At 39.6% G+C, this 13,735-nt stretch overlaps 1 protein-coding gene across 4 annotated transcripts in view; it reads left to right on the forward strand.

Annotated features, from left to right (window-relative positions):
• Nucleotides 1-11,865, forward strand: part of LOC124717077 (zinc finger protein 813-like) — a 118,713-nt gene extending 106,848 nt beyond the window's left edge. For 2 of the 4 annotated variants that reach the window (XM_047243763.1, XM_047243764.1), the window contains exon 7: nucleotides 10,782-11,865. In XM_047243763.1, coding sequence (XP_047099719.1) covers nucleotides 10,782-11,574 — 793 coding nt within the window. In that variant the 3' untranslated portion in view covers nucleotides 11,575-11,865. The remainder of the gene's footprint in view (nucleotides 1-10,781) is intronic. The other 2 variants (XM_047243761.1, XM_047243762.1) reach the window with 2 other exon arrangements.
• Nucleotides 11,866-13,735: the final 1,870 nt, after the last annotated feature.

Here is a 13,735-nt window from a genome sequence, read left to right on the forward strand (position 1 = left end):
CATCATGTTATGGATCACGAGCTGTTAATTTCATCATAGCAGCAGCAAGCACATTAAGTAAATGATTCACTAACACTGCTGCTGCCGACAACGGGAATGCCGAGACAGAATGTGTCTTACTTAGCTGCCAAGTGCCTTCAATATTTGTGTCACTTTGCTGCACGGCTTCTCCCAATCTATTTGAATGATTCCCACCTTCGTACCTTACTATATGTTCTCAATATGCACTATAACTTTGATGCCACTCTCAGCTGCTATACCAACATTAACATGCATAATTTGTATTTGGATTGTAATAGTTTTTTACAGAGAGCTAGTTCACTTCACCAACTGGCCTGTATTGTAATGAGAGAGAGAATATAATCACATATTTGCCATCTCAAAATTATGCCAAAGTATTGCAACCATCAGATCCCATGTCCGTCCGTCATTCAATTTGAAGACGTTCGGTGGTTCTTCAGCGTACGTTATAGCACCATCCTTACTCTGAATAGTTCACTCCTCCACTTTCACTAGGAGTGCAGTGCCATGTGTTGTAATGAGACAGAGTCAGACCGGTATAGTGAATGCCCATGCTTGTTTCAGTCGAAGTTAGTAAACAGTGCTTTAGCACTTTTCAATGCATTTCAGATATCCATCAACCCACACACACACACACACACACACACACACACACACACACACACACACACACATTGATCATTAATCATGTAATTCACTATTGCTTGATGATTGCTCCCTGATCGTCAAATTCATGTGATCTGAATGCCAGTTATGTTGCTCTGGTTGGGAGTTAGTTTCTGTGGTATAGTACAGTACATGTTTCGTTTGGTGTCTGTATCATATAGTGCCAGACCCTTGTGTTTTACAACACTAGAAAGGTCTTGGTGGAATACTAGACATCCATTACCCTGTCACTGTGAAAGATGAGGTTAGTTGTACAGGTCACCACCTTCAGACAGCTGTTTGGAAATGGTCCACAATGCAGCAAACTGATCCAGTTTCCATTTGTTGCAATGTCTTCCATATTTTTTGTCAATAAGAAAAATCACCTTTGTGTTTTGTTTCTATCGTCCTGCGTGTTGTGGGACCAGCATAGCTGACACCATGCAAGGTTCAGCTTGAGCCGATGGATTGAAACGTGTTAATGTCAGTGTAGCACCTGACAGAGGTCTCTAAGTCATGGTAGAAAAACAGAATTTATGGCATTGTACAAAGCTGTAGTCATACACTGCTTGGAGGTGTTACAGCTGAAAAACAATGTATTAAACTGCTTGTGAAAGAACAACACAGGAACTCTCTGTTGTGATTGATAGTCTGTTGGATATGATCTTCCTCCAGCACAGGCGACAAAACTTTACTCAGGTCTGTGCAAACAAATTAGATCCACTGGTCACCTGCTCCATTGGAGCAATACATGTATACGTAACATGCTCAATGTCAACATGCATATGGTACTTATTTTCGACATATCGGAATAGAGAAACCTGGTAAAGTCGTATAGTAGGTTCCATTACAAGGAGAGTTAAGAGTGGTTTAAGTTTGGATGCAGATAATTCATAGTTCTTTGCCTCTTCTCGATATTACAAATAATGGTGAGGAGTGCTCTCGAATGTAATAAATGACTGTATAGATGCTAATCTGTATCCATATTTCATATGTCTGAAATGAGTGTAATGCTCTCATGCATGACAATTTGTAATTTGAAAATGTCGAATGCTCTCAAACTGCATCAATTTTGCTTGTAAAACTAATCAGCTGTACCTATTTTCATGGAATCATGAAAGCTTTTATCATCATCATCTTGATTGTGTGTTTAAAATAGATGATATTTCCTACTTCATTACCTGTAATGATAAAGTAGACATCACTTGAATTATAGCTCGTTATGGAACCTAGAAATGATAGTGTTATTCCTGACATGTTAGTAAATTATGTGAAATAGGCTGTTCTGAAATGACCAAATTGCTTACAAAACTACAACACAGAAATCTGCTGCTATTGCAAATGATTTTTTGCCTGATGGCAGAAACTTTATACACAGCTCGCAGATGCGAGTTATGGGCCAAAGTATCAGACTTCATCACGCATACAGTATTTGTTTATGATGTATCAGAGGAATCTTGTACGGTTCTCTGTTAGGTGACTTTAAGAGGTTCTAGCACAAGACAGAATCATGATTTGTTTCATAAACACCAGTGCGATATAGCATCACATTGGTAAAACAGGGCCTGTCATAGTGTACAAAACATTGTCCTCTTGAATTATAACTTGTAGTTGTTGAATGTAAAAATCATTGTATTTTTTCCGAGATGCGAGCAAATGGTGTGAAAAGGCTGCATTCTGCAATGTTATTTGACATGTCTAAAATCCTTGTAATTCACACATGCATGACAAAGCCACTGGATTGAACTTCAGGGATGCCACCAGATAAGGCGGGAGGTTGCGATAACATATGTGCTGCACAGAAGTAGTAGCACTGGCCATTTGAAAAAGCCTGTATACCCACCTACAGTGAGGAGAGGGAGGGATGAGTGGCTTTAAGCTAGATAGTTCATGACCGCACACCGAGGAGAACATATGTGTAGTCGTCACCCCTCCCTCCTGATGCAATCTTTTGGTGCGATGAATGTCCCTAGTTCCCAGTACATCTTGCACTATGACCTGTTGATTATGAGTGTTGGTTTTTTCACGACTATTTGAATTTTTGATTAGAATAGTGAACCATTTTCCATCAGTTGTGATAGCATGACTGTCGAGCAGTGCAGTGGGAGGCACCTGTAGCAAACTCTGCCATCAAACTGCGATAGATGCAGTCCTCGACCGTATGCTTACAGGTGAGTGAGTTGAATGTATTTTTCGGCAAAAAATATAGTACTTTCCACTGCAGCCTTTTTCCCCCACCAGCTTGTAGGTGAAGGGTAGAGTTTTAGTACGTCTGCAACTAGTTCAGAGTGCTATTGTGAAATTTTCTTTTCCTAGCAGGATAACACCAGCTGTAAGTCATCAATTTTTGAGTTGAATTGTGATTTTGGCACTCCTTGATTAGCGCTGTGCATATAGTTGTGTAATTAGGACTGATCTTTATGATAAATTATGTAGTTAAGACTAATCTTTACCCAACCAAAATAAATAAGTACACCAACCTAACCTTTCTCTCCTGCATCTGGACAGTTTCCACGTGTTGCAGGATGTACATGGACTTTCCATTCTGAAGTACCACCATTTTTAATTTCCTGTCAGTTCCTGGGTTGGGGGAAAGGGAGGGGGGGGGTGGATGGGGTGGGACATCAGTACAGCCCTAGGGCAATAAAATTCCCAACAAAATTTGTAATTTCCACCAGTGGCGGGGGGGGGGGGGGGGGGGCAGCAGACGATGATGCATGTGCCAGCTGTGGAAAACACATGACATCATGAGGGGGTGGCAATTGATTAATCAGTTTAATTAATTTGCAATTCAATTTGATGCCAAGTGTTTCCTCAGGCACCATCATGCCACTACTGACACATGCTCTTTCAAGACATCACCAAGTATGTAACGACAGTACCAAAAAATGTGGCAGGAGAATTAAGTGCAATCTCTAAATGGCAAATAGTTGTTAAACGAAATTACAGATGTGAGTGATGAGTTACACAACCCACTGTACAGCACACTTTTTTTCATACAGATATAAAAGTGATCTTACTCTGTGCCCAGTTTTGTTTGACACAGCACATGTACAGGGTGTTTCAAAAATGACCGGTATATTTGAAACGGCAATAAAAACTAAACGAGCAGCGATAGAAATACACCGTTTGTTGCAATATGCTTGGGACAACAGTACATTTTCAAGCAGACAAACTTTCGAAATTACAGTAGTTACAATTTTTTTTGTCCAGGGTTGGACTTAATTCAGTGGTCGTCAAAACTGCAGCCCTCGGACCGCGTGCGGACATAATCAAATATATGTGTGGTGTACTGTTATCAGCTGTATTTTATAACATTGCACGTAGCAGGAACCACCCAAATCCAGAAACATCAGTTATTGCTAAGGGCTTCTTAAGAGTGTAGTTTTTGTGCTCAGTAACAAGCAAAAATATCTTCAGAGAGAGTAATATTTTAAAATTTGCTGTATTTCAATTGACAGTGATGGATTCAGCCATGAGGTAAATAAATTTGGCCTATTACATCAGGGCCAAAGGAATAAGTAGCTTGACCACCGCCAGGTTAGAGGATGTGAGAGGTGCTTTTTTTCTCTCTCCCAGTACTCAGAACGCACGGGCTTGTGCGACTTATACCAATCAGCTGGTATGGTATGAATTTTGACATGGAAATAATATGGATTTGTGAATGCACATTATGGTTGTCTTCTTCAAATGCAGTACTTGTTTGTAGCAAGGAATATTGAATTAGTTAAAGCTGTTTTAATGCAATGCAACTGACATTTAAAACATTATCAAGCTTTTGTGAAGATGTCACATTTAAATAAGAGTACAAAGAAGTCCTATAATAAATCAAAATCATTCATTCACATACACAGTGAAACCGACAACATTTCACCTCGCAACTATAGTGTCACAACTGTCAGATATCGCTGAGGCTGACAGCAATCCCAAACAAGACCACAGTCTACATGATGAGCTCTGAATAGTGCCAACGTTTAATGATTAGTACTTACGGGCTGATGCCAACTTATCATGGCCATACTATAGCTAATTTCATTATGCCCATCTCGTAATGGATAATAGGACAACAGACGAAAATTAATTTATGCGAAGTACACAATTGCAAATGTGTTCCATTAAAGGAGTAGTATATATATGTGGGATAAGTTTCATGCTATAGATCATGCAGCAGCAACAGAAACAATAACAACACTAGTTGGTGTTTCTATTAGTTTTGTTTAATTGCAACCAGTTTAGGGGATAAAATCCACTATCTTCAGACTCCCCCCCCCCCCCCCCCCCCCCCCCCCCCCCCCCGTCCTCAACATAAGGTGATGACTGTTTCAATAGGCATCGTCACCATGTAATTGTGTAGCTTATCGCTCACTTCTGTAATTTATTTTAAGAATTAATTACCATCTAGAGCTTGCACTTCATCGGCCTGTCATGTTTTCTGGTACTGCCATTACATACTCGGTAATGCCTCAAAAATGTGTATACGTCAACATAATTGATAGACATTCTCTGAACAGATATTAAACCAGAATGAAAAGTGCTCCTATCATAGCACAAAAAAGGTGAATATGTCCTGGGCAGATTTAGCAATGTGAAAGAAGATTTAAATCAAAACATCTTGACATATTCATGCTTTTTTACTTGTCAGTATTAGTACACATGATGTAATATAGTGCATTGTGTCAAGTAAGGTACCATGATACATGATGTCATGTCATATATAGCATCATGTCATCCAACATGGCATTCGTCACGTCACGCAGTATGACCCAATATATCATTAAAGTCTATGGTGCATGCCTCCACAATGTGGGATACTTTGTATTGTAGATGCATCCCACTATCTAGATGCAAATAAATTTGTGTCTGTTTGATGCAACCACAACAGATGGGGATTATTGAGAAGCAGACAAACCTGTGATTTCTGAATATGGGTAGCAGCGTTTTCAGTAGTTCAGGGCAACAGTCTGGATGATGGAGTGATCTGGCCATCAATCAAAACTGCATTGCTGTGCCGGTACTGCAAATGGCTGATAGCAAGGAGAAACACTACAACCCCCTGTGTACTGCTCCTTTAGGGATCATGAGGGCAAGATTATATTAATTACAGCCAGTACGGAGGCATTTAAAAAATCATTCTTCACTTGCGCCATACGTTAATGGAACGGGGAGAAATCCTAATAACTGGTACGATGGGGCTTACCCTCTGCCATGCAGTTCACAGTGATTTGCAGAGTATAGAGGTAGATGTAAATGTAGATGCAGAAGTTCACAGCAGCTGGTAGCCCATGTATTTACAAAAGGCAGTTAATTCCGTCATAATAGAGAAGATATGAACTCATCTGCTAATGCTGAATATTATGTCTTCACCAAGTTTTTCATACGACCCATGTTCAGAAAGCAAGTAGAAGATCTATATTAATATTTAATTAACGATTAAGTATTGGAGAGACACATTTACATCTATTACCAAGACAAACCTGCTTCACTCAGTAGTCAGCTATGGTTCTAGCATGTAGACTCAGACTCAACTTCATGAGACCTTTCTTGGCCATCAGAATAACAGAGAAATGTCATTTTTACTTGTCCATAGATAGCTACTCGGGAAACCACTGTGATGTGCATAGCAAAAGGAACTTAGCATGGTACAAAATGTTTGGGTTTCCTCTGGTTCCAAATTTGCCAAGGTTGGGGCTTTGAACCTAAGAATTACATAGCAATCCTCGAATTATTGTTAAATATGGAGAGATTTTGAATAAACGAGATTGGAACTAGGTCAGAAAATTAAAAATGATACAGGACAATTGTTGTTTCAGAAATTTATAAATGCTCTTGTTCAATTTACCACAAATTTTTACATGATGCTCCAATAAACATTCGGATAGACATAGGCTATATAGGCCTACTTAAGATGCGTACTAATGTATAATGGGGAACATTGTTAGCAGAAATGTCGAAAAGCTCTTGACCAGTGTACTTAAAATTTTTACACAATACTCTAATAAATATTCAGATGAACATACAGTGTAATATATTAGATTTTGTAAACAATAATGTAGAAGTTTTCTGTTAAAATCAACTGTGAGGCAGAAATAGTTGTGCTGTGCTATGAAAATTTGTGGTTTTGTTTTATTTTTTGCAGTTAGTTTTAACTACCATAGCTTAAACTGAATCTATAAACCACATGGAATCATTGATGTGTGGGTTATGAGAGAGACTTCTCCAGCTACTGGATCAGTTACGGTAAGGGGCGACCCAAAAGTTTCTGTTCGAAGGTCGTAGAGTTGAGAATCGGTATGCCAATCAGGCAAATTTGCCATGAGGAGTGACGTAATTATCGTGCTGACACACCATGTTTAAAATAATTGTTCGGTAAAATACTATTTCATGCTGCATGAAGAAATTCGTAACTGCCTCTGCACATACATGTCTCGTAGGAATCGTCAAACCTTAAAAGGCCATTTTTAGAAAACCAAAGGCTTAATAATAGCATGGGAAAAGATCAGGACTGTAGGGTGTGTGCTCAAGTGTCTCCCACTTGGGCTGGCATAACTTCTGCATTGTGACACTTACGATCGGAGACATGCATTATCGTGAAGCAGCAGCACCCTTTGGCCCACCATTCCACAGCTGTGGTTTTCGCCAAACACACTGCCCCAGTCTCATTCTTCATTCTCCGACGGATGTCTACCGATGTTTGCCCTTCAGCTGTCAAGAAAAGAATAACAGTTTGTTGGTCATGTCTGGACTTGTTTGCTAATAACATCGCCACTGCTCCTGTTTCCACGTTTACCACATGCACGATGGAAAGACTTTGAGTGCCACATTAATCCCTTGCCTACATCTCTGTGCTTATACAAGATGAACATTAATAAAACTGATACTGCAAGGACGGGTTCCTGACTGGAAATAGAGGAAAAAAGTTCCTACCAACGTGTCTCCAGAAATGCGCCATTGACACAACAGATAGTGCTGACAATTGAAAGTTCTTCTGACCATGTGCCGTGTGTTCTTTTTGTGTTGCTGGCTGATGGTTGCCCGTATTTGGCAATTGCGAATAAATTTCATGTGTTTCATAACACATGTAGTCGTCACAGTGCCTGTAATTCATAATAATACAGCCACTGCAATACCATATTTATTCACCGATGCAAGTTTACTTTCAAGTAATATGTCTCGCCTTTACGGGAATATACATAATGGATGTACGAGTACAGGTTGTAGAGTCATGGTTGATTACATAAGAAAGTTTGGGTCTGACGGTGAGTCGTGCTCGGATAGCCTAATGGTAAGGTGGCTGCTTGCGATAACCAGGAAATCTGCGTTCGAGCCCTGGTCCGGCACAAATTTTCATTTTCGTTATTCCATTATACAGCTAATGGTTGTCCGTATTTGCAACTGCGAATACATTTCATATAAAGCCACTATAGTTGTTGATTTTCTTCAAGTTGAGTACAAGCACGAATTTTCGACTAATTTCTAGACTGAACTTTTTCTAACCACCCATTGTCATTTAAATACATTTTTCCAGGCATCTACAATGCTTACAAATAAGTGACTTTGGGAGTATTGATGATGATGTAGATCACACAGTATGATTAGAATTTTGCACTCCCTATCAGTTAACGTTTTACATGTACATGAGTAATGATTTTTTTCCTTCTGATGTTTCACTTTGCAGTAATCCAACAAACACTAAATAATCCAAATTCTCTCTCTCTCTCTCCCTCTCTCTCTCTCTCTCTCTCTCTCTCTCTCTCTCTCTCTCTCTCTCCCTCCCTCCCTCCCTCCCTCCCTCCCTCTCCCACCCCCCCTTTTCTGTTGTGTCTTGAAAAAAGCCTAAGAATTATTTTAATTCAAGGCAGTGTGCTGCTATAATTTATAGCATAGTTTAGAAGACCTTTTGTGACCAAGTATTCATTAATATGGGGGTGTTCAAAAAGTCTCTCCGCAGCCATATGCCGAAGTGAAAATATCGAAATGAAACTCAGTGAAATACAAATTTTTAATTTATTGAATATTAATTTTTACTTACAAATTTTCACATTAAATGTTGAAAGTGTCCCCCCTGTTGAATACACAGTTCAATTTGTCTAATCGTTTTTCCAAACACAAGCTAGCCGTAACATTTCTTGTGTAACAGAAGCAGTGAAAGTGGATATTGCAGTTTTCAATTCATCGATGGATTTTGGGGTAATTTCCAAGAGTGATTGCCTATCGAAGTTGCAGGGTCCAAAGGATACATATCGAACGTGCGATCGTAAATCGATCATGCGACTGAGTTGGCGGGCGTTATGAGTATGTTTACGTTGGTCAGTACAGCAACGACAAAAGAAGAGCGTTACAAAAATACTTGTAATTGTAAAGGAGACGACTTACCTTACTCGTCGTCGGTGTTGTCGTCATGTGAAAGTCCATTACGGTGGTTTGGATGGATAATTTGGAAGAGTCGAATCATATATTCTTCCTGATACGCGTTCGTTTTCACACAGTCCGCAATGAAATTGTAACGGTGTATCAGCATCGAAACTGTTAATACACACTTCGCACCACCACTGTCTACACAGTCCCTTCTTTCCTCGTCCGGTAGTACTCCATATTTGCGACAAAAAACCGAACAATTTTCTACGCTGGATAAACATGGAATTTAATTTTTCCATGTGAGAGAATCCGCCGAAGAAACGTCAACACCACCAGACACCCCACTCACTAACGACATACGTCGTCTGGGTTTCCTTAGCAACTCATAAACAATTCGCGGAGGTATGTAATTTAGAACAACTAAGGAAACAACGGAAAACAGATAAAAATGACGATCACAAATAATTGATAACACCCACCACCTAAGTCTGATGATCGATTTACCATCGCACGCTCGATATGTATCATTTGGACCCCGCAACTTCGATTGGCAATCGTTCTTGGAAATTACCGATTTTTGGCCGTTTTTATAGACAGTTGCTTTCGCTGCACCGCAGAAGAAAAAATCAGGTGGTGGTAGGTCAAGCGATCGTGGAGGCCAAAGTCCCTGTGAAATTATGCGATCACCAAAAACATCAACAAGTAGTGACATTCAAACGCAAGCTGTATGCGCGGTTGCACCATCGTGTTGAAAATAACCGTTCAGTATTTCACTTAACACAAGTTCTCGTATGAATGGGTACGGAATATCACTGCAGTATCGTTGTGCGTTTGTTTCGTTGAAAAATATGGGACCCACAATCCGATGTCTAGAAATTGCAATCAAAACTCCTATTTTTACAGAATGAAGTGGTCTCTCATTAATACACAATGGATTTGCAGTACTTCACATACGAGAATTTTGCTAGTTCATGTGCCCGGATAAATGAAACCACGCCTCGTCAGTGAAATACATTTCATTAAGACTATCCCTTCCATTTTGTCGAACGAAATTTTTGAACCATTGACGGTAATGCAGTCTCTTGCAATGTTCAGTATTTTTCAGTTCTTGCACGACCGTCACTTTGTATGGGAAAAGTTCTAATTTTTCCTTACAGTTGTGTGGGCCGTTCCGACACTAACATCGATATCCTGGGCGAGTTTTCTTACTGACTTATTCGGACTCGTGGACATTTTATCGGAAATATCGCATAGTTTATCCTCAGACAAAACGCTAGGACGACCACTTCTCGGTGCATCTGTCACTGAACCCGTACATGGTACTTCGAAATTTTGTTAATCAAATCTCGCACAGTATCATGGTGTGGGAGTGTTGTCTCCAGGAAAACCGAATTAAATGTTTGACGAACTGAAACTGTGTATTTACCGCCAGCTTTGACCACCTGTTCGACTAAAAACACACGTTCTTCAATGGTTAGTATTTTAACAGTGACAAAAACGTAACAAAGGAACTAAACTTAAACGTTCACGTCAACACGTAACGACGCACACCAACGATACTATTGACGCTGGCTGAGATAAACGAAACAGTGGAATGTTGGGAGAGTCCACTTGAAGGAAAGTAACCCAGGCAGGTGAACAATCACACGGCACTGCAGAGAGACTTTTTGAACACCTCGTATAATTACTCACATCTGTAGTTGCATAGTTGCACTGTTACGACAATAATTTCTAATACAGTTGTCTCCAATTTTCTACAGTGCTCTCCCTGTTGGCATGGAGAACATCAAGCATAATGATGACAGCAGCAGTTTGGTTTCCAACGTTTCTCTGGGTGCAGGAACAGGCAACAGGATACAATGCACCACCAAGGAGGATACACCCTTTGGGAATAAGAGTGATACAGTGCATGTGGGCCACAGACGTGGCATCTGCAAAAAGACATTCGCACAGTTGCAGGAAATGAAGAAGCACGCTCACTTGGAGAGGCGTGAGCTTCTGCATCTGTGTGGTGTTTGTCACAAAACATTCACAATGGGTAGCAGTTTGAAGAGGCACTTCCTCTTACACACTGGTGAACGCCCTTACGTCTGTGGGATTTGCAGCAAGACATTTACACAAAGTTATCATCTGAAACTGCATTCGAGGCTACACTCTGGTGAACGTCCCTACGTCTGTAGTGTTTGCAGCAAGTCATTCATACAAAATAGTGACATGAAGCGGCATTTGCTGTTGCACACTGACATACACCCATACAAGTGTGATGTTTGTCACAAGTCATTCATACAAAATAGTGAACTGACACAGCATTTGCTGTTGCACACTGATGAACACCCATACAGATGTGTCGTTTGCAAGAAGACATTCGACCAAAATACTGAACTGAAGGAGCATTTGCGGGTACACATTGATGAATGTACATACAGTTGTGGCATATGTAACAAGACATTCATGCGAAATAGTCAGCTGAAGAGGCATTCACAGTTGCACACTAACAAAACTGCTAAATCTGTGAAACGTGTCATAAGAGATTCAAGAGCATCAGCAAGTTGAAGGAACACTCACAGCTGCTGCACACTGGTGGAAACCACAAAGTTGCAACATTTGTCAATAGGATTTCTGTTATTGCAGCAACCTGAGAATAGTTTCTCTCATGAGTTAATGCCCATCTTATGTATTTTCATAAAGATTCGCAATGAGTTACAGACTGTAGAAGCATTCATTTTTGCTCACATCTGCAGCTCATGGTCTAGTGGCTAGTGTTGCTGCCTCTGAATCATGGAGTCGCAGGTTCAATTCCCAGCCAGGTTGGGGATTTTCTCTGCCCGGGGACTGAGTGTTTGTTTTGTCTTCATCATCACTCATTTGTGACAGTGGTTAGAGTGGACTGTGAAAAAGAATTGGACTGTGTAAAAAGAATTGGACTGTTTACGAGCACTGATGACCACGCAGTTGAGTGCCCCAAAAACCAATCATCATTCTCATTTTTGCTCACAGTACCCATCAAAACTGTCTGAAAATACATTTGCTAGTGCACATTGGTGGATACTGCTATTGATATGACTGTGCCATTATAAGATGAAGAGCAGAATAGCCTCAATAGTATACGTGAGATCTCACATCTAGTGAGGGTGGTATGTCTGTCTTTCCTGAACAGTCATGATGGATAGTGATAAAGTTTTCACTAACACATCTTAAAAATAAACTTATGTAATTAATGTTTTTTTTAACATATCTTCAGTTGTTCAGTACTTTGCGCTCTTGACAAAGATGAGTGTATCAGTGTATCACAGGTACGTTTCTAGAACTTTCTAAGGCCTTTGATACTTTTGACTATAGTAGTCTACTAAATAAGCAAGAAGCTTTAGGAATAAGTGGTGTAGCATATGAGTGGTTCTGATCATACCAAGCATACCCTTGGTTTGCAAAGAAACATGCATAACTCCATCTGTCTGTGACAACTCTTAATTTCAGTAACCAGTAACTCCATAATCGAAGAGAGATTTGAAAGTGCATGGATTTCTCCAATCTATCAATAACTAGGTTTCTACTATATAGTTACATATTTAGCATCTTTCTCTATCATTTTATATTATTTTTAAGGAACCATTTTTGATTCACCTGCAAAATTTAAGAAAATGGAGTTACGTGGTTTTCATTGCCTCCATAGATATAATGTATGAAGAGGAGAGATGACACATGCCTCAAGTAAGCCTAAACTTTTAGCAAAACATTTCTCAGGAGCAAAATATATTAATACGAGTTCCTCAGGATACCCTAGTAAGGCAAATTCTGTTCTTACTGGTGCATCAAACTGATGTTTCATCTCGGACTGTACTGAATTAACAGGCTGTATAATAGTTAACATAGGTTACATCTACATATGTGTGATGCACACAACTAGATACAGGCATTTCTTCTGTGTCTGACCATAAAACTTTAGAAATAAACACTGCTTAATCTACACTAGATGATGGATTCGCATGATCTACAGTATTTCCGCATTTTAATTTCAAGACACAGACACTAAATAAGGGCACATAATATGATTCAGTACTACAAATTAAAGGTAGGACATTGTCGTAGCTGAAAGGAGTCTACAAGCAAATTTTCCCATCTACTTAGTACCTTGAATTAACACAGCTTACTTATCTTTCTAACAGGACCATGCAGTAGCATCCAACACATTGATCTCTTATAAGAGATAGATAAATTGCAGTATAAATCCAATATTTAATGGCCTTTCAGATCATGATGCCCAGTTGCTTACATTTACTATAGTGGGGTCTGATTCAACTAATAACAGGAAGTGGGAAACTATACGAATGATAAATGAAACATGAATTGAAGGTATAAAAAACTGTTTGAGGAATACAGACTGGAAAGATCTATACAATTCACCAGGGATAAATGAAAAATATAACTGTTTCTCTAATATGGTCAAGATCACCTTGAAAACTGCTGCCCTAAGAAACTAATCAAAGCAAATAGGCCTGGCACTGCCCTTCAGCACACTTAAGACCAAATAACATGTCTTACGTTCCCTCGATCATATATGTTTTATGTATCAGACTCTTCAGAAAGATGTGCGCTACAATATGAAGATATTTTTGAAAAGTCGATTTTTTTAAATTTTTGGCTTCCTACCTCAAACGCTCGAGGGAGGGATAGTGCCACTATCTAATATTGGCCCGGTTTGGAAATATCATAGATC

This window comes from Schistocerca piceifrons, chromosome 9, assembly GCF_021461385.2.
Source record: "Schistocerca piceifrons isolate TAMUIC-IGC-003096 chromosome 9, iqSchPice1.1, whole genome shotgun sequence".
In the NCBI taxonomy this organism is placed as follows: Eukaryota; Metazoa; Arthropoda; class Insecta; order Orthoptera; family Acrididae; genus Schistocerca; species Schistocerca piceifrons.